This window comes from Suillus bovinus, assembly GCF_016758785.1.
Source record: "Suillus bovinus strain UH-Sbo-P2 chromosome Unknown EDB93scaffold_43, whole genome shotgun sequence".
In the NCBI taxonomy this organism is placed as follows: Eukaryota; Fungi; Basidiomycota; class Agaricomycetes; order Boletales; family Suillaceae; genus Suillus; species Suillus bovinus.
Genome location: NW_024542099.1, coordinates 269,953 through 288,372, shown reverse-complemented (window position 1 = coordinate 288,372; position 18,420 = coordinate 269,953). Strand labels below are relative to the sequence as shown.

Here is an 18,420-nt window from a genome sequence, read left to right as displayed (position 1 = left end):
CCACTGACTTGTGGTCTCTTGTCTTGGTCCTTCTCTGGTATATTAACGATCGAAACTGAGGCCTTAGTCTCACATGCTACCATTAATTTTTCTTGCATCCCTCTTGGCGCTACCTGCCGATACATTTGGAGCACCTACAGACGTGGTTCCGGTTTCTGGTCAGGCCATCTCCCTTCTAAGAAGGAACCAATATCCTCGAGATGTTACCGAATGGGGTACTTTTGCGAAGAGCCAGAGGGACAATTTGATAGCAAAGTATGGTGGCCCGGTAAAACAGAAAAGAAGCACTGGTTATAATTCGTGCGTAGTATTATAGCGGGAAATGTATTCACTGAATGCAACTTTTCTTCAGGATCATCGATCAGCAGTATGATTCCAGGTAGGCGTTAGATGTGTTTTTCAGTGTGCATAGCTCCCTGATTGAAACACCCGTACAGCTACTATGGTTCATTGGCTATTGGCACGCCTGCAGTGTCGTTTGATGTCAAATTAGACACGGGCTCTTCGTAAGTTCCAGCGCAGTTGAAGTGTTGACATAGTCATTTAGTAATGCATTATCACAGTGATTTTTGGCTTGCTGGTCCTTCTTGTGGCACTTCATGCGGATCGGTTTCTATATATAACCCATCATCTTCGTCGACTTTCCAGAACCTCTCTACGTCATTCTCTATAGTGTACGGCTCGGGTTCTGCGGAGGGCTATGTTGCACAGGACACAGTGCAAATGGCGGGATTCTCCGTTTCAAGCCAAGGCTTTGGTCAGAATCTTCTCTTATTGACAAGCGCGCTGGCGTTCATTTGAGTGCATCACAGCTGTTGTGGATGCAGTATCACAAGGTTTGCTGGCATCACCAGTCTCTGGTTTTCTGGGTCTCGCATGGCAATCCCTAGCAAGTTCAGGTCAGATGCCCTTGTGGCAGACTTTGGCCTCCAATAATGTTTGGGACTCAGCTCTCTTTGCTGTTCGGCTCACTCGGTGAGAACATTGGTTCTCTGGAACTAAGTATATTATTCATATGAAACAGGTACAAAAATGATTCTACCGCCCAGGATCTTGAGCCCGGAGGAGTTCTTAATATGGGTATGAGGGGTTTCACACCTTGAGACCTCTACTCAAACAAAACTACTCGTAGGTTACACAAACAGTAGTTTGTATACAGGCTCGATTGATTACATCGATATTACCGGAACTCCCTCATATTGGTATATACCATTGACTTGTAAGCGATTTACCAACTCGTAAAGATTCTGCTGATTGATTACAATTCAGCATTGACTGTGCAGGGCAACTCCATATCTATTGATTCGGGAACAACTGCTGCTATCGACACCGGCACAACCAACATAGGCGGTCCAGCCAGCTCAGTTCAAGCAATCTATGCACAGATTCCCAACTCACAACCGGCCACGGGTGAATGGGAAGGATATTACAGTTTTCGTAAGCAAACTTCTTGAGCACCGCGAGGTCAAGTGACTCAACGCTTAATCAGCATGCTCGACGACTGTAAACGTAGAGGTGTCGTTCGGTGGCGCCACGTGGTCGATAAGTCCAGTCGATTTTGCCTTCACACAGACCAACTCAACAGAATGCATCGGCGCATTCTTTGAAACAAGTACTGGTACAGGATCTCCCTCTTGGATCTTCGGCGATACTTTTCTGGTATGTGGCAATCATAAACGGCCGTCGAGTTCTGCAATACTGAGCCATTTTTGAATACATTCTATTAGAAAAATGTGTATTCTGTCTTCCGCTATAATCCTCCTTCGGTTGGCTTTGCTAATCTCTCAAGTGTTGCAGTCGCTGAAAATGGCGCTGGAGGTGCCGTCCCTTCCGCAACCATTGGCACAATATCTGCAGCAGTCACCAACACAAGCGATGCCCCGCGTAGACATGCACTGAGTGCATTGTCTACTCTTCTCTTCCTGGCCTTCTCAGCAGTGCTTTTCCTTTGATTTCGATGCTATTTGCATTCACCTTCCTAATGAAGGACTCGTTGATATTTGTATAGGACTAACAGACGCTCACTCAGTTGGACCACACATGATGTGGTGGAGGGCATGTAGTTGCTACGATCCAATTCTTTATGAGTTGTAAGTGGTAACCTCATTGGACGGTGATTACGTTAATTTATACAAGCAATTCGTTCACATTTGGACATTTACCTTGAATAAGAGATATTTCTACACTACATTTTCTATTGTAATTTTCTCATCTTCTGTCTCAAATAGAGTTCGAATGGCACGCCGAGATCATACTTTTGACAGTGTTGATGTAGAGTTGTTCATGAACGAACGGATCAGTGCAGAAGTCGAGAACGGCCTTCTGCATAGTATCCGTTCAAAGGTCCAAAGACGGAGATAAGAATGAAATCTGATATGAAAGCGTGCGGTGAGTTGCATATCCTGGAGGGTAAGGTTTGAACTCAAAGAAATATTCACCACTCATGTTGTCTCGTTGCCGCTGATCGGACCCAGTAAGCGTTTTACGCATTGTGAAGAGTGCACTCAAACACGAAAATAAGGGCACGGTACACAAAAGCAGACTACTAAGCGCACATTGACATGGAACGGTGAAGTGTGCAGGTGGAGCCAGGAGCACGCACATGCCAAGAGTCAGGCGAACAAATGTACTTACATATATCTTACTGCAGCCAATGCTACGTCATTGCATGCACACCTAAATTAGTTGCATCAGTAATGCAAGGGTAACGCCATAGTAGCGGTGAGTGCGACGAAGCCCGTTGACCTTAATTCTATAGTACGTGAAATGAATGTCCTAATGCACCTCGACTTCCGCGACACCGTAACGAAATGCCATGCGAGGCGGATAGTTCGTAACTTCATCTGCTTTCGGTTTCAAAGTGATACACATAAACACCGGAAATTATATTTCCCCATTCTCCTGGCATACGAACAACCAACACGTAGATGCCATGCTTGCTTCCTTTTTTGTTCACACGGCCGCCGGCCTAGACAGTAAATTTCTGCGAGATTATGCGATGAGGAATATATTGGCGTGGATGCTAAGCGCTGAGTTTGAACTGGGAAATTGGCGAGAGGCAGACGAGCATAAAATTGACGAATGATAAAATGAAAAACAAACTCGCACTTTAGCTTAACCCACTCGCACTTTCTGACGGTGAGTCAACTCTCCGATCCGTAGATCCAACTTATGACACTGATAGTCTAGATGAACTTCTTGACAACCATTCTCCTGGCATTAACAATTGTCAGTCCTCTTGGTGTACGAGCCATATCCGACTCGGAGACTACCGAAATACTGTGCAATTGGGCTCCATGCGGGTACTTGTGCGCAGGAGTTACCCAGTTCACCGAAGAATGCACTCTTCCAGACGGCGGCACTTCAACACAGCGCTGTTGTGAAAACGTAGTGTTGTAGTGGTGGGGTGTAGTGATGTGGGAGAAGCGTTGGGATGCAAACGAGGGGTCTGAATATGTCGGCGATAAGACGCTTTGTCCTGGGAGCCAAGTAGATTCCGTCCTTCGGCCTGGGGTATCAGGATCTAAAGGAACAAGTTAGTTCATGATACAAGCAATGAGCGAGAATGAAATATGCAGTCAGAATAACAAAAGGTTTGGCACTTGAGGTTGGAGAGGTTCAGCCGACCGGCCATCTCATGGCGCTGGAACTTACATTTGTAATATCGGTGTCGAGACTCGAAGGCTACCCGAAAATACCAACTTTCAGAGTCATGCCCGATGTATCGAAGTAGGTGTGACGCATGATGCTTAACGCCTGCTTCAATACATTTTTACTTAATTCTAGCTTGCCCTCCTCTTCAGCTTCGGCCGTGGTGAGTTAGGCTTGTGTGAATTGTCTTCAAACTCACTTATGCATGAATTTGAATAGTTTAAAGGCCAAAAATGCATCAGAAAAAATTCATTGATCCCTTGCGGGTTTCCTACAGATTAAATTTAGGTTCTCAGCACTGGAGGTGACACCCTTACCTGTGTAATGTTGCCTACATATTGCTCATTTCACCAGCAACAGCGCATCCGCAACTGGAAGCGATGATCATTTGGAAGCGCACGACAGAATAAGAGTCAGCACTTGGCAAACTGGATCGGAATTGTCTACTCCAGAGTGGAGTGCAGGAACTATGGACTCGTTTTCTTCCGATCCGATTAACGGTCTCTAGTATGTGTCGACGGAACGAGTTGCGAATGCAACAGCTAGCATAAGTGCACCTGTTCGGTATCACTCCAATGATGGCCAAGGAGGAATTCGGAATCCTGATCTATCCATATGTTGCAAGTCAGTTACTGGAGCCGGGAGCAGACGAAAATTCCTAAACACCATGTAAATGCGAAGCAGAATTCAGAGTGATTACAATCCAGTTGTAAGGCATAGTCACTATAAAGGATGATGCACAAGGTATGGTATAACATACAGGACGATGGAAACAGATACTTACTGTACAAATTTGTCACAATATGAAGTGTCTTGATTATTCGTTGATATACCTTCAGTCATCAAATTCATCCATGCCGAACCCGCTCAAGTTCATTGCCATCACGGCCTCCGTCTCATCAAAATCCATCGCATCGCTCGCATCCGTAGGTGGCAGCTCTATAGAGTTGGTTTGTCGTGTATCCTCATCCAAGAACCGCAAGCACGTCTCTGTGCACCCTCTCCATCGCAGCGGAACCGCTCCACCTACGTCTACACCAGCAATGCGACGCTCCCATGTAAATCGCTCCGCAGCGTGCCTAACGAAGAATCGGCCCTTGTGCTCCGGGTTTGCACACCCGCCCGAGCCCTGCGACAGCCTCCTGCCATGTTTTCGAGGGATACCATTGGGCTTGAAAACAAAGGGCACGTTCTCCATCAATACATCGCGTACATTTTCTGGCACATTCCAAATGCCGGAAAGAGGTACCCCATAGTATTCGCTGAGCACAGTCCGAGAGTTGTCGCCTTTCAATGAGCAAAGCAACTTCCGATAACAAAGCTCAGTCAGTGGAGGTACGCCCGGAAGAGACGTTACCAAGGGAGATACAGTGATGGCTCTCGATGCATTCATCGTCGACTCCCTGTATTGTGATGGTATGCGAGCCATGGACCGCCGCTGAGATAGAATGTTGCGGGAGGCGGAAGGGACGCAAGGCTCGGCCAAGAAGGGGTTTGGGGTGAGCTGTAACTTGGAGAGTTTCATATCTTGCATCTCCGATGGAATGTATGGCAGGCGGTTTAGCGAGATATTCAGCTCCTTCAAGTTGATCAAACGGCATATCTCTGGGGGAATATATGTCAACTGGTTCCCGCCTACGACTTGGTAAATATAATAAAAATGAGACACAAAGAAACGCACGCAGACTCAACACAGTCAGATTTTCTAACTTGAAAAGCTCAGGAGGAAGATCGCGGATGCTGTTTCCAAAGAGGTAGAGTTGTAGCATATGTCGCTCCTTTCCCGAGTCTATGATGGACTTCGTCCGCTCGAATGAGCGCACCGGAGACCGGAAAGCCGGTTCCGTTTTGACGCGTGACAGACTGCGTCCGGAGACTAGACTTTGCTCGGATAATTCTGTCGTATTGAAAAAACCCGCGAGATCGGCGACCGACGCGGGAATTGTCTTCAACGATAGATTACTATAAGACGTGTCAGAAGAGTCAGACTGGTGAAGCTGGGAAATACGGCACCTCAGGTCTATGTGCCCGTTACCTGTATCGAAGGGTTTGCGCAAAGCGTCGTCCCATAATCGCTCATCGCGATCAATGTAATGCGATGTGCTCGAGTCTAGAGAGAATAGACTTGACGTTTCATCGTGCGAGTAGTCTTTTGCTCCCAGCGAGCGAGAATAGACTGAGTTGCGGGATAATGGGGTCGAGGTAAACGCGGGAGGTGTACTCGGGGGAGTATCTGCCTTCTTTTCCCGCTGTGGAGGGCGTTTGTTGGCGTTTGTTGAGGCCGCGAACGGATGGGAGAAACCTAGACGCGTCGAGGGTGGAGAGTCTAGGACATACGGCTCATGCTGTGGACTCGAGGGCGGAGATGAGTCTAAGGGTGCTGTCAACGGCGACGACGACGGGGATGAATCTCGAGATGACGATGAGCTCAACTCAAAGTCCATGTCATAGTCTGTCATTTTAAGGTTCAATTGATAGATGGTCGTGTGCGAGTTGTTTGTGCGTCAAAGTTTGATTCGCGTCTACCTTTTATAATAAGCACGCGTTTGGCTAATAAACAGACTCGGTGTACTGCCCCAAAATTACATAAGTTCGAAGCAATTTCTAGGAGCCTCGAGGCATGTTTGTGCTTCACTAGTACTGTCATGAAGACACAGAACTTGGCTACTTGGTCAATCTCCTCTACTACATAATAGGCACAGTAGCAGTCCAAATATTCAATGCATCCATATCCGACGTATATCAACTACTTGCAAAGGGCCCACAGCCAACTCTGATCACTGATGAGCCTGCAAAGAACCGGGGCGCTGCGATCCAGCCGTTTCCTGAACTTCTTCATCTCTTCATCAGGCCACCGCTAGTGCTGAGTCAGTGCTAGCCTGACCATAACCCTGGGGCACAAGGGGAAGAACTGTAACTTCAGCATGGCTGAATGTCCTAACTCCAGTCCTCGAGATTCTCAACCTAGACTTGCAATTTGGGTCGGGACAAGCAACCTCAGCATCTGTGCTCATCCAATCATTTGGATGGGTGACACGCTGCTTAGCTGCTAGAAGCGGCAAAACTGCGCCTAATTCCAGTATGTACGGTGAGCAACGGTAATGAAGAAACTGGAATAAGAGGATACTTGCTGAGTGAGTAAATGGAGAATGCTTGTCCAGGAGGGAGATGAAGCATTTCTCCTTCGAGAACAAAATGGTCGCCCTCTTTCGCTCCACATAGTATACGTTCCCCTGGCGGACATATGACCTCGACACGGAGATCATACAGTTGGAACGTATCAACTGGCGGGGATGACCCAAGGCTACCCATTTGACGGAAGCGTTCGGGTCAAAGTCAGAAGAGCTAAACGGATGCAGTATTGGGTGATTGGTTTTGTGGCAACTTCTCAACGGATGATAATTATGTGAAATATCCATATTAACACATCCAGAACCCCAGCACGTTGCAATGAATGTATAACTATGTCAAATGTCTGTATCAACAAAATCACCAAAACAAAAAAGCTATCGATGTAGAAGCTAGCCAGAAACAGAGCAATATACTCAAAGGACGACTTGACAAGGCACCACTCGATACAGTACCAGTCACAGCCGTCACAGCGCCGATTGTCGGGGATGGTACGGCAGCTTTGACACCATTCTGAGCGATAGCAGTCTCTGATAGCGCAGCAAAACCAACAGAGGCTGGACTGTACTTGAAGACAGAGTAAACATTTTTCTGTGCATCAATCAGATGCTGTCCGGAGAACGTAGATTTGTGATGGAAACTCACAAGGAATGCGTCGCCAATGACCCATGAAGGACCCCCTTGGCCGATTGAGGAGATAAAGAAAGCCCCAATACACTCCGTGGTACTGGCCTGGGAGTGCGTGAAGTCCGCAGGGCTCATTGACCAAGTGTTACCACCAAAGTTGAACTGTACATTCACCGTCGTGCTACAGGCTAGTGTTGTCCTGTCAGGCAACAATTTGCATGACAGCATTGACACTTACGATAAGTGTAATATCCTTCTAATTGACCCGTTCCTGCTTGTGATCCAGGGATCTGTGCGTAGATGCTCGCAATGGCACTGGCGGGGCCTGCAATGTCTGTGGTTCCAGTGTCGATGATAGCAGTCGAGATCCCTGCGATGTCAATGGAATTTCCCTGCACAGTCAGCTCTAGGTTGTCAAACACGTCAGCTGGCCGTAATATAAATATTGAATTCTACTTACCGCTCATGTTAATCTCCCAGTATTGCGGTGTTCCAACAAGATCATGGTATTCAATTGACCCTGTGTAGAGACTGCTGTTGGTGTAACCTGTCAAAGGGTCACGTTCAAGTTGAGATCATCAGCGTGGGACGAATATACCCACCCATGTCAATGACACCTCCGGGCTCGTTTTGAGCTGCACCAGACACATTGCCGTAGCTTACCACTCACAAGTCAGGAATACACAGCAAAATATCAGTCGGTCTCACATACCGTGTGAGCTGCACTCCGAATAACGCAGAATCCCAACTTCCATCACTAGCTAGAGTTTGCCAGAAGGGCGTCTGTTGCGTAGAAGAAAGCGAACTCCAGGCAAGACCCATTATTCCTGATACAGGGTTCGTGTTGAAGGCTGATGAAAGAGCATCGACAACGCCTAACGAGTTCTGTCAGGTGTATGTCGAGCATTTGGTGCACACGAGTCCGTACCAAAGCCTTGTTTTGCCACAGAGAAACCAGCCATCTGAACAGTCTCCTCAGCAACATAACCAGCCACTGCACCCGAGCCATATTGAATCTCAAACGGTGTTGAAAGATTTTGAAAAGTAGACGACATTGCAGGATCGTATGTAGGGCTGGTTCCGCAGCTTGCTCCGCAAGTAGAACTGGTCAACCAAAGATCACTGGAGATGTTTGTTCTAAGTGATTTGCTCTGAGAAGTTTATCATTGCACTCACGATGAACCAGTGTCAAGAATCACATCATAGGATACTGGCGGCGTCCCGATTGCTATGGTTCCATAGTAACTATTGGGAATGCCTGATTAGCAAAAGCATGATAGATGACGGGGCTCTCTACGTACCCTGTATCAGTTTCCTGATTGACGATGCTGTACGTGCGGCATTAAGAAAGCAACACTGGGAACATGAAGGACTTTACATACAGGTTATATCCAGTACCCCTCTGCTGAAGCGACTGGCCGCTATACTTCACAGCAAGTAAATCCCTTTGGTTTCTCGCTCGCTGAGCCACCAGCGTGAGATTCCGTGAAAGAGGGTTAAGCCTGCGAATAGGCATACTCCGCCCTACGACAGCCGTTGATGCTGTTGGTGCTCCTGATACATCTTGGGATAGCAGAATGAACAAAAGGGCCGTGAGGCTAGCTGGAGCAAACATAACGCTCTAGAAAGCAAATTTACAAATGAATTAAAACGACAGACTGCCTGCAGTCTAGGGGAAAAATGACTCGAGCCTGCGAGTTGATAGCGGAAGAAAAAAGGACGAGCAACAATGGACCTGTGCAGCTCCCTTTCAAGCATTATAACAAGTTTCATGTTCCAACAGGTTTGGTTGCTCTGAGAACAGCCACGAGCAAAATAGTCGTCCAATTGTGTGAATGTTGAACGTAGGTTTTTTTGTGAATCCTGGCTGGATTCAGCACAAAAGACCAAAGACAGCGCTCACGAGGGCTAGATACAACCTTCACCGCTTCCGTTCTTCAGTGCTCGACGGCTGAGCCCATGGTGAGTGTGCACAAATGCGATGATTGATTAACTGTGCATATGCATGGCAAGGAATGAAATGCAGTACTAAGGTAACATAGTGACCAATCATGATGCTAGTCGCGCAAACATCAAACGCCGATAGGCTCACAACAAAGTCATCAAAGTCCTTAATGCGACAAAAGTATCACATTATAGAAATGTTGGATCTAGTTAGCAAAAAGCGCCTCCCTCCGAATCCATTTATTTAGTTGCGAGCCCCTCTTAGTGTCAGAGAGTATGGTAATTCCCCTGGCCCGCTTGTCAGCAAGCTCTTCTTTCACGTCCTCGATTTCTCGTTGCATTCTCGAACGACTCCTGGCGACTGCCTTGAGAATCTTATCCCTCCGCAGATAACCAGTGAAGCGCCAGTTCTTGCTCCCCGACAAGGACGTCCGCACCAATTCATGTCTCCTCCATCTCTTCAATGCATCCAGTGCAAACTTCTCGTTCAGCCATTCCATCCGTTTCTTTCTGTCCTCTGCAGTCATGTCTTCCATTGCTTGAGGATAGTAGAATGGGTCTACAAGGCCGACGACGGCACGCTTGTATGTTCGGTATGATCGTGTCGTCTTTGCCCCATTATACATGCGATATAATGGGGAGAAGTAGTTGGCAGTTCGGATGTAGGTAGTTTTAACGCCATACACAGCAGATAGATATGAGCGTACGTCGGTTTTCGTGACAGACATTGGAACTCGGAAAGTGGCTTCGTAGGGGTTATAGGGCTTTCCAGTAGGCGTGTGGTTGCGCACCATGCGGAAGATGATGTTTGGGAGATAAATTTTCTGACCGACCACCTGTAATTCTTTCTCTCCATTCTTGTCTGTGACTTTTAGACCGCGAAGACGCGTCCGTCGTTCATTGAGGGCATCAAGCCATTCAGCTTCTGTCATGTCTCTCCCCCGCTGATCCATCAGCTCGCCTTTTGCAAGGGCTCTTCTGTAGCCCGAATATTCTGACAGGGTGAGGTCGCTGTCGGTAGGAGGTTTGAGGTGGGCCCGTTTGCGTGCGCGGCGTTCACGAACGGCCATTGGAGCTGAGGCATCTCTAGCAGCAGCTGCAAGCTTTGGCAAAGCGCTGGCAGCCCGTTCTGGTGGTTGCGTCGAATAGAGACGACGGGCCACGCGACACAGAGCTTGCATTGGCGAAAAATATCAGAACGAACAGAAAAGAAACCTGCTGAGGAAGTAATGAAGAATTTGTAACCTGACCCCCGTTATTTTCTCGATTTGGATATGTGACCCCCCGTTCGTTGAACACGCAGCCCTCGCGTAGGACCGTGACAGCTCTGGTCATCACTTTCATATAGCTATAGGTAATCTGCTCGCTAATTCTCTTAAATTCACTGACCGTGGCCACTCACTTGTCCAGAAATTGACGGGCCATAATGGCTGCATTTTCATTTTCTCGCATTGGTCGATCTATGAGGGGCATATTGCTCCCCACAGCAGCTGTCATTGGCTTCTCATGCCTCCTGACATACTTCTTCATACTATATCAGCCCACCGTTGGACCTGGCATTTCCCAGCGTCTAGGCTGGCAAGCTTGGGATACGGTTGCTACAGTTGACTACTTCGATAAGGAACCTTCTACTCCAAAAGTCACTGGTGACCCAGAAGACGGCCAACCAATTCCGGCCAACGATGACGAGACAGATTGGTGGGAAACCACAAACAATCAGCCCTGGGATACAACCGATGATATAGAGAGCTACCCCCTTGATGTATGGGCTCCCCTGTTATCTCACGATACTGGTCGTACGTATGCTTGCCAATTTTGTCAGGGAATTTCGATTTCATGTGTACAGTGTCTGAAATTGCTATCATGCGGTGTATGATGTCACCAAGTCTTGTCGGGAACCTCTGTGCACCCACCACAACCGTGGAGCAGGATGCCATCAAGGGTAACTGGGTTCGAGTGGATAGGGATCTCAACACGCAGGCTGGTCTCTGGAATTTGGTACACACACTATTTTATGTTACATATTTCATGACTCACCAAATTCACTTTAGAATATCTACTACAGACGGACACGTCGTCTTGATATACCTCTCATTACCGACTTGCGCCTGCTTCCTGCCAATGAAACTCCCGAACCTCTCTCAGATTCCTGGGTAAAAGTAGATCTCTCCATACGCGATGGCGTTATGTATGCAGAACCGATGTACCTCTGGTACCTCCCTGGCAAAACGATGAATGAAATGAGTGCGGAAGAGAAAGCCAATCTCATTACTGAAGTCGACGTACTCTTCGGGGAGGACAGGCCTTGGTACGGGTTTGAGAAATTAGAGCCTCCCGTAGCTCCGGAGAAGGAGGGGAAACAGGAGAGCGTGTATGTGACATACCGTCGTGGCGTGCAGTGTGAGCATGAACAGCATTTGTGCGGATAGTGGACTGAGTTTGGTCTACAGCGGTCCCTCACGCCCATCCTTTACACTTTTCGCGGGATGGTAAATTCAAGGTTTTGCAAGTCGCGGACCTGCATTTCTCTGTCTCCAGGGGTGTCTGTCGGGAAACTGATATTGATCCCTGCGTCAACTCCGATAATCTCACTAACACGCTCCTTGGACACGTTATGGACGAAGAAAAGCCAGACCTTGTCGTCTTCTCCGGCGACCAGCTCAACGGGCAGGGCACGTCTTGGGATCCCAAATCCGTTTTAGCAAAATTTGCAGTGGCGGCTACAGATCGAAAGATACCTTGGGCAGCTATCTTCGGCAATCATGATGAGGAGAACGGTGACTTGAAGCAGGAGCAACTGCGTATGATGAAGGCCCTTCCGTACTCCTTGGTGCAGAGGGGTCCGAAAGATATTCATGGTGTTGGAAATTACATTCTCGACGTAAAGAGTGCTGATGCGTGAGTGTTCCTGTTTAAAGGTGTCAGAGTACAAGCTGAACCCCTTTAATAGCTCCAAGACATCACTGCTGACGCTGTACTTCCTGGACTCTGGATCCTACTCCAGTGGTTACTTAGACTGGCTGGGGTACTTCTTCCCAACGGAGTACGACTGGATACATGAGGTCGGTGTGTTTTGATATCATCATGTCAAATGCGCTCATATTCTCCAAGGACCAAATCAACTGGTTTTTGCAAGAATCTTCCAAGATCCAGCCTATACAGCGTCCATTCACACCGGACACTGGCAAGGACTTTGGTTCCATATGGAACAGACAGGCCGATCAGATCACACCCACGACGCGCAAATTAGCCAAGCCCAATGCTATGATGTTCTTCCACATTCCCCTGTTGGTTATCATTACGCCGTTTCTGTCACTTTTAAGCTTACTTTTTTCCAGGCAAGAGTCGTATGGTACAGCAGACAGGGATCCACGCACTGGTCAACTGCTAGACATCGGTCTGCATGGTCTGGAACCATCCGGCGCTGCGAAGAAGAGTGATGGGATGTTTGACAAGGGTTTGAAGAAAGCACTGGAAAGTGGGCACGTTGCGGGTGGAAGCATACCCGAAGTGAAGGTGGTTGCAAATGGACACTGTCACAGTAAGTCTCAGCGTAGAGTCTCCCGGATCCTGGATCTGATGTAGTGCCCTAGTCACGGAGGACTGCAAACGTGTCAATGATATATGGCTGTGTTTTGGAGGTGGAGGGTAAGTTGTGCAACGTGTCCTTAACAGTCATTGTATTCATTTTATGACGCTGCAGGTCCTACTCTGGGTATGGGCAGATTGGGTAGGTTGAATCATAATTTACGTGTCTGTGTCTTCATTTAGCTTACTCTGCCCTCAGCTTTGACCGCCGTTTCCGGATATACGAAATCTCAGATTATGGAGAAACCATCCGGACGTACAAGCGCACAGAGAAAGACGAGATCCTCAATAGCTATATCCTAGCTGGACCAGGGGCACCGTTATTCAACCCACGATCATAGAATTGTTGGGCAAAGGGCATGTACGGTGTAATTTATAATTAGTGGCCTGGCTAAGTTCTCGTGTTCGTCACGGGTCTGTACATCATTTACATAGTATGATCTTGTTAACAGTTATGGCTCTTGAACTCGTACAATGATCAGGCGCGAGTTGTAAAATAACTCGTCTGTTCTATGCAACACCGCGCTGTGCAACACAATCAAGGGTCGGACATGTTCCATCTGATGACTTCATTTGGAAATATTTTCGCATGACAGAAAAGGGTAGCGAAAGACCGCTGATCTGGATACTCTGGCCTTCAGGCTTCAGCAGCTTGGCATAAAGCGCCAGTACTTCTCTACCTGCGCACTGACCTCCTTTGTGTCCCTAAATGTCTTCAACGAGGTCCACGCCGCCATCTCAGTCCTCCATAGGGCGGCGCGACCACCAGTCAGTAGCCTCTAATCATTCTTCAGGTTCATCCTCTTCACGTAGCAGTCGTTCGCACGCACATGTAAGTACACTTATCTGCAATGTAATAACTGTCTTATCCAGGTTTTAGCCCGCAGTCGAGTCTGCTGTCACACGCCTTCTCGTGGCCATCAAACAACTTCTTGAGTCCCTCACCCAATGGAGCACCGGCAAAATGGACGAGTTCCAGGTGAGCGACGTCTACGTCCGCCTCGGGAATGACTTCAATGCGGCTGTGGCTGCGTTTGCTGCATTTAATATCGATATGTCGTGCGTGCCTTTGCCTGCAGGTATACATGACCCTCAACTGCTAAGTAAAACCCTACAGAGACCTAATGTCCGTGCCCGAAGACCTACGTGAAGTCCTCGAAACCTGCCTAGCAGAGGAAGCCACGCCAGACAACCTCAACGTGTATCTACCCACCGTGCGCAAGATTATCACCAACCTCCTTCAGGGTCTCCGTGGAAAGCAGTCTATGTACCGTCGGATCGTGTCAGAGCACCAGAACCGACATCGCTCATCCCACTCGCGGACGGACAGCCGCTCGTCAAAGTCTGACAAGACTTCGCGGCGTGATGACGATTCGAGACATCGGTCGCAACTTTCGCGTAGCGTATTGGACGAGGAAGCAGATAGGGAGAGGGACAGCACGACAAGACAGTCAACAAGATCGTCAGGAAGACGACAAGACCCGAGGACGCAGACACCTCCGCCAGCATCTCCGCCGTCCATCTTCCGCGAACCTGATGATGAAACGCCGCCCAATGAAAGAACGATCACCAACACTGTCAATGGGCATACCAATCGAGGCTCAGCGCAGCCTCAAGCACGACAATCTCAGAACACGTACAAGCCCGATGGTGGCACGCATTCGCGCGACTCATCAGAAACCTTGGTCGCACCTCCCGTAGCAGCAAATCTACATCATGCCCTGCCCAGCGAGTCAGACAAAAATTTGCCTCAAGCATCTCAGAGTGTCCCCGTGCCTGCCTCCGTCAAGCGCTATTCGCTCGTCGATAGACCAGTTTCCTTGTCACCTCCGCCACTTCCTGCAGTGCTGATAGATGAAGCTCCTTCCACTCCTATCGACACCTCCTCACCACAAACCCATCCTATCGATAATCTGCAAGCACCTGCAGTTGCCAGCTCTCTGGCTGCATTGAAGAAGAGCGATGTGCTCGAGCGGCGTGCGTCGAAGCGCTTTTCGACGTACAATATCACGAAAATGACAGGCTCACGTGAGCGGTCAGGTAACCGGCGGTCGATGGCGGCAGGGCCATTGCTAACGCCAGGCGACTTAGCGGTTTTAACAGAAGTGGATGAACCGGACGTCCAGCGGACTGGCAGCGCGCGGTCTAACAGAGCGATTGCACGAACACCCTCGCCCATAGCCGAGGCGGAGGCAACTCCCCCCGTTCCTCCACTGCCTCCATTAACAGAACCTGCACGCTCTCAGCGAGCTCGTACGCCGTCTAGGGTGGGCAATGTGACAGACGAGCCTACGATATTGGAAGAAACACCTGAACCTACTTTGCTGATCACGTTGTCAGTTTTCTTACAAGTTGGGCGAGAAGTCAAGAAGGTCACCATCGAACCTGGTTTGTCCTTTTCATCATTGCGGATGTTATTCGTGGATAAGTTCTCGTATAATCCGGGTCTGGAGAATTTCCCTGCGATATACATACGCGACCCCTCTAGCGGCGTGCAGTACGAGTTGGAGGACATCGAAGAGGTGAAGGAAAAATGTCTACTATCTCTCAACATCGAACGTGAGTGAGATTCCATCCCCTACGTTCTCGTTCTGAGCTATCGCATTTTTTAGCACTCGATCAGATAAAGCAACACATCGACACTCAAATATCGGTTCTGTCTAATGATCTCAAAGAACTTCGTACTACGATTTCAAATGACCGTCGATCATCTCACATGAATCCTATCATCGCCCATGACTTTGTCGAGAGCACACCAAGGACAGATAGACCATCTGAAAAGCAACTGCATAATGTTGCACGTAGACTATCACGCATCGTGGGTGACGTGAGCTCGAGCGGCAGTCCATTCATACTGCCTCAGATGACTGGACAGTCTCTTCAACTACAGCCCCAAATGACTGGAGCTTCGGTGATGTCCGAGTACTCCAACCGAGTGGTGGATGATTTGAAGACGCAATTTGACGAGGTACAGAACCTGCGACGCGATCTAGGAATCATGAGGCAGCTGTACACGGAGTTCATGAAGTCGACGAAGGATTCATTGGGCGCTTTGCGGACACAAACGCAGTCTGTGAAGCAATTAGCTTCTGTCAAAGTTGGTGGCGCACGAGGCTTCATAGATCAGGGGAAGACGAAGTTGGACTCGCGGAGTCAGAACGTGCTGACGAAGGTGGAGGAGTTGCAGGACACGGTGGAAGCCCTCCGAGATGACGTTCTCAAGCGCCACATGACACCCAAGCCACAACTAGTGAAGCAGATTCACGAGGACATCGCTTCCACTGCTACGGAGCTGGCAAGTCTCAAAGAACACATCGATACCGTCAGGCCTATGTGGAAGAAGACGTGGGAAGAGGAGCTGCAGAACATTGTGGAAGAACAGGGCTTCCTCGGTCATCAAGAGGAATTTTTGACCGATCTCCTCGAAGACCACAAGGCTTTGGTGGACGTCTTTGGGCATGTCGAGAAGGTCATTTCTATCCGCGGCGCCACCCCTGGACGCAGTAATAGAGGCCGCGGATTCAAGCCTCTTCCAGCAGACGAGGGACATACTGGTCTGAGTACTGTCATGATGGAGATCCGGGGCGCCGCGGTTGATCCGGAGCGACGGATGAAAGCAATCGAGGCTAACCAGAAAAACCGGGAACGAGAACTCGCGAGCCGGTCTGACGAATTTCAGGAGGAGCTGACGGGATTTGTGGGTGGCAAGAAACTGCGAATGACGGGGGGAGCAGAAGAGGTGGATAGAGTGCGGCAGAGAAGGAATGAATTGGCACTAAAAGCGATGTTCAACAACGCATCCGCATCTGTTGACAACTTATCGGGTGCGCCGACGGCTTCCCCGAGCGCTGGTTGATGATAGACCAGAACTTCAACGTGGACATTTGGTAGACACTGTCCTTGTGGGACTTGTATTCTATGCTTACTGGGACTTGGTTTTCGGTGTTGCACTTTGATTACATTAATCATTTGGAGAGTCACTGACATTGCATTTTGTTCCTGTCATAATACTTATGTTGATTTGGTACTATCTACACACTAGGTATCTCATTCGCTATTGACACAACGCATATCGACGACTCCTGTTATACACATAATTCTCATCCGAGCTGTCTCTGCGCAAAATCTAACAATACATAGCACTCCAGATTTATCCAAAGCCCACCAAGAGAAGGCGCCCAGGTTGCGGCATCTCATTCATTATTTTCCAACGACCTTCTTATTGCTGAGAGGTGATTACTCCAAGGGGAAGGAATATCAGCACTATATGTAGATGAAGCTATTAGCTATTCGAATTCTATGACAAGCCAATAACACTCGGAATAGCTCACAAATTTATCGACCTCTGGCGCCTCACGGCCCTCATCGGCTTGATCTCTCCTGGGATCTTAATGTGCCGTGGGGTCCAAAAGAAATACGACAGTTTATATGCCATGGGTGGGGAATTTGAGTAGCTCTGGTACTACTGGCAAGTCGTAGAAATGGAATGGGCCTCGAGGACCGCCAGGCCTGAGCCTCGGTTGTGAAGGAAAGAGGTGCGTAAAGAAGTTGAACTTAACCGCTCATTGCCATGTTTATACCCGGCTATACAACGGTGTATATGCCCGAGGACGTTTAATCATTCCTCCCCCGGGCACAGCCTATGGAGAAAGCTGCACAAAAGGGGATATATACCAAAATGGCAATTGTAAATGTTGTCCCGTTGCACAAGTGTGAGGTGTAGCCTTCATCATTTTGTACTTGGCGACAGAAGGAGAAATGCTACCTATTTACCTGAAGGCTAGTGTACTCGAGTGCCGCAAGCGTAAGAAATGCAAGTGAGACGGGATTCAAGTTGACCGTGGAGGTGAAGCAGTGCCAGCCTGTCAAACTTTTGATCGGATATCTTTCGTTTACATAAGAGCCTACAATTGTGCTTTATGTAAAGGTTCATTATCATCATCCCATCGATTCATGCAACATGTTACATCCAGTGCATCGAGCATCTGTGCAGGATTCGGTACATTTGATCTGCAAGTACTCATTGCCTTAGTGACCATGCTGCATGCCATTCAATATTGGCCCAATCCGGCAAATGATCGGTTGTTGTTTCAACCTTGTCTCAAACTTTGTGCTTGTTATTGAAGAGCACCCATTTTGTGCCCTGCCTCAAGGACAGATGGCCGAGCGGTCCAAGGCGCCAGACTAAGGAGACCAGCTCATTGGATGAGCTTATCATCTGGTCTCTTCGGGGGCGTGAGTTCGAATCTCACTCTGTTCAAATTTTTTTGGTTTCCCGATTCACCAGTGCACTCCCTCATCACCTTGTGTCCTTCCATTGTTCGCTTACGTTTACAATGGTACAAGAGTAGGAAAAGTGAAAGTTCAGTCGTTGCATGATTAACGCGCAGGCATGTCTCGTCTCAGTCACATCAAGGAAACGTAGTTTGCTACAGGTGGGCGGCCAGAGTGCTCTGTAGCAATATGTAGCACGATCCACCT

General features: G+C 48.5%; 8 protein-coding genes and 1 non-coding gene across 9 annotated transcripts; 4 read left to right on the top strand and 5 right to left on the bottom strand.

The window, feature by feature from the left end:
- Positions 1 to 73: 73 nt before the first annotated feature.
- Positions 74 to 1,952, top strand: EDB93DRAFT_1252176 (aspartic peptidase domain-containing protein; the record flags this gene model as incomplete). Its single annotated transcript, XM_041453256.1, has 10 exons — positions 74 to 300; positions 353 to 379; positions 438 to 506; positions 564 to 757; positions 813 to 975; positions 1,025 to 1,080; positions 1,133 to 1,219; positions 1,270 to 1,437; positions 1,490 to 1,659; positions 1,728 to 1,952. 10 exons carry the CDS (start codon positions 74 to 76, stop codon positions 1,950 to 1,952), a joined length of 1,386 nt encoding a protein of 461 aa, XP_041305995.1.
- Positions 1,802 to 2,674, bottom strand: EDB93DRAFT_1157172 (uncharacterized protein). Its single transcript, XM_041449921.1, has 3 exons — positions 2,475 to 2,674; positions 2,173 to 2,388; positions 1,802 to 2,090 (listed from the first exon to the last, which is right to left on the bottom strand). Exons 1-2 carry the CDS (start codon positions 2,602 to 2,604, stop codon positions 2,297 to 2,299), a joined length of 222 nt encoding a protein of 73 aa, XP_041305994.1. The 5' UTR covers positions 2,605 to 2,674; the 3' UTR covers positions 1,802 to 2,090; positions 2,173 to 2,296.
- A 1,543-nt stretch (positions 2,675 to 4,217) lies between these two features.
- EDB93DRAFT_599431 (uncharacterized protein) lies at positions 4,218 to 6,303 on the bottom strand. The gene is made up of 3 exons (XM_041456816.1): positions 5,665 to 6,303; positions 5,333 to 5,613; positions 4,218 to 5,286 (listed from the first exon to the last, which is right to left on the bottom strand). The coding sequence occupies exons 1-3, from the start codon at positions 6,108 to 6,110 to the stop codon at positions 4,487 to 4,489; spliced, it is 1,527 nt and encodes a 508-aa protein (XP_041305993.1). The 5' UTR covers positions 6,111 to 6,303; the 3' UTR covers positions 4,218 to 4,486.
- On the bottom strand, positions 6,180 to 7,023 carry EDB93DRAFT_1157152 (uncharacterized protein). Its single transcript, XM_041449920.1, has 2 exons — positions 6,783 to 7,023; positions 6,180 to 6,721 (listed from the first exon to the last, which is right to left on the bottom strand). The coding sequence occupies exons 1-2, from the start codon at positions 6,961 to 6,963 to the stop codon at positions 6,498 to 6,500; spliced, it is 405 nt and encodes a 134-aa protein (XP_041305992.1). The 5' UTR covers positions 6,964 to 7,023; the 3' UTR covers positions 6,180 to 6,497.
- Positions 7,024 to 9,376, bottom strand: EDB93DRAFT_1157151 (aspartic peptidase domain-containing protein). Its single transcript, XM_041449919.1, has 10 exons — positions 8,790 to 9,376; positions 8,709 to 8,735; positions 8,584 to 8,652; positions 8,336 to 8,529; positions 8,120 to 8,282; positions 8,010 to 8,065; positions 7,868 to 7,954; positions 7,646 to 7,813; positions 7,426 to 7,595; positions 7,024 to 7,371 (listed from the first exon to the last, which is right to left on the bottom strand). The coding sequence occupies exons 1-10, from the start codon at positions 9,020 to 9,022 to the stop codon at positions 7,141 to 7,143; spliced, it is 1,398 nt and encodes a 465-aa protein (XP_041305991.1). The 5' UTR covers positions 9,023 to 9,376; the 3' UTR covers positions 7,024 to 7,140.
- Positions 9,377 to 10,561, bottom strand: EDB93DRAFT_1157149 (uncharacterized protein). The gene has a single exon (XM_041449918.1). It carries the CDS (start codon positions 10,530 to 10,532, stop codon positions 9,558 to 9,560), a length of 975 nt encoding a protein of 324 aa, XP_041305990.1. The 5' UTR covers positions 10,533 to 10,561; the 3' UTR covers positions 9,377 to 9,557.
- Positions 10,562 to 10,684: 123 nt separating this feature from the next.
- On the top strand, positions 10,685 to 13,555 carry EDB93DRAFT_1157146 (Metallo-dependent phosphatase-like protein). Its single transcript, XM_041449917.1, has 10 exons — positions 10,685 to 11,147; positions 11,198 to 11,349; positions 11,403 to 11,751; positions 11,802 to 12,249; positions 12,302 to 12,413; positions 12,463 to 12,638; positions 12,690 to 12,892; positions 12,945 to 12,999; positions 13,055 to 13,081; positions 13,139 to 13,555. The coding sequence occupies exons 1-10, from the start codon at positions 10,778 to 10,780 to the stop codon at positions 13,278 to 13,280; spliced, it is 2,034 nt and encodes a 677-aa protein (XP_041305989.1). The 5' UTR covers positions 10,685 to 10,777; the 3' UTR covers positions 13,281 to 13,555.
- Positions 13,556 to 13,648: 93 nt separating this feature from the next.
- On the top strand, positions 13,649 to 16,795 carry EDB93DRAFT_1088501 (actin interacting protein 3-domain-containing protein; the record flags this gene model as incomplete). The annotated part of the gene is made up of 4 exons (XM_041446137.1): positions 13,649 to 13,771; positions 13,820 to 13,998; positions 14,057 to 15,498; positions 15,552 to 16,795. The coding sequence occupies 4 exons, from the start codon at positions 13,649 to 13,651 to the stop codon at positions 16,793 to 16,795; spliced, it is 2,988 nt and encodes a 995-aa protein (XP_041305988.1).
- A 1,296-nt stretch (positions 16,796 to 18,091) lies between these two features.
- Positions 18,092 to 18,199, top strand: EDB93DRAFT_t78. The gene has a single exon. It is a non-coding gene; the product is annotated as a tRNA-Leu (tRNA).
- The last annotated feature ends 221 nt before the right edge of the window (positions 18,200 to 18,420 follow it).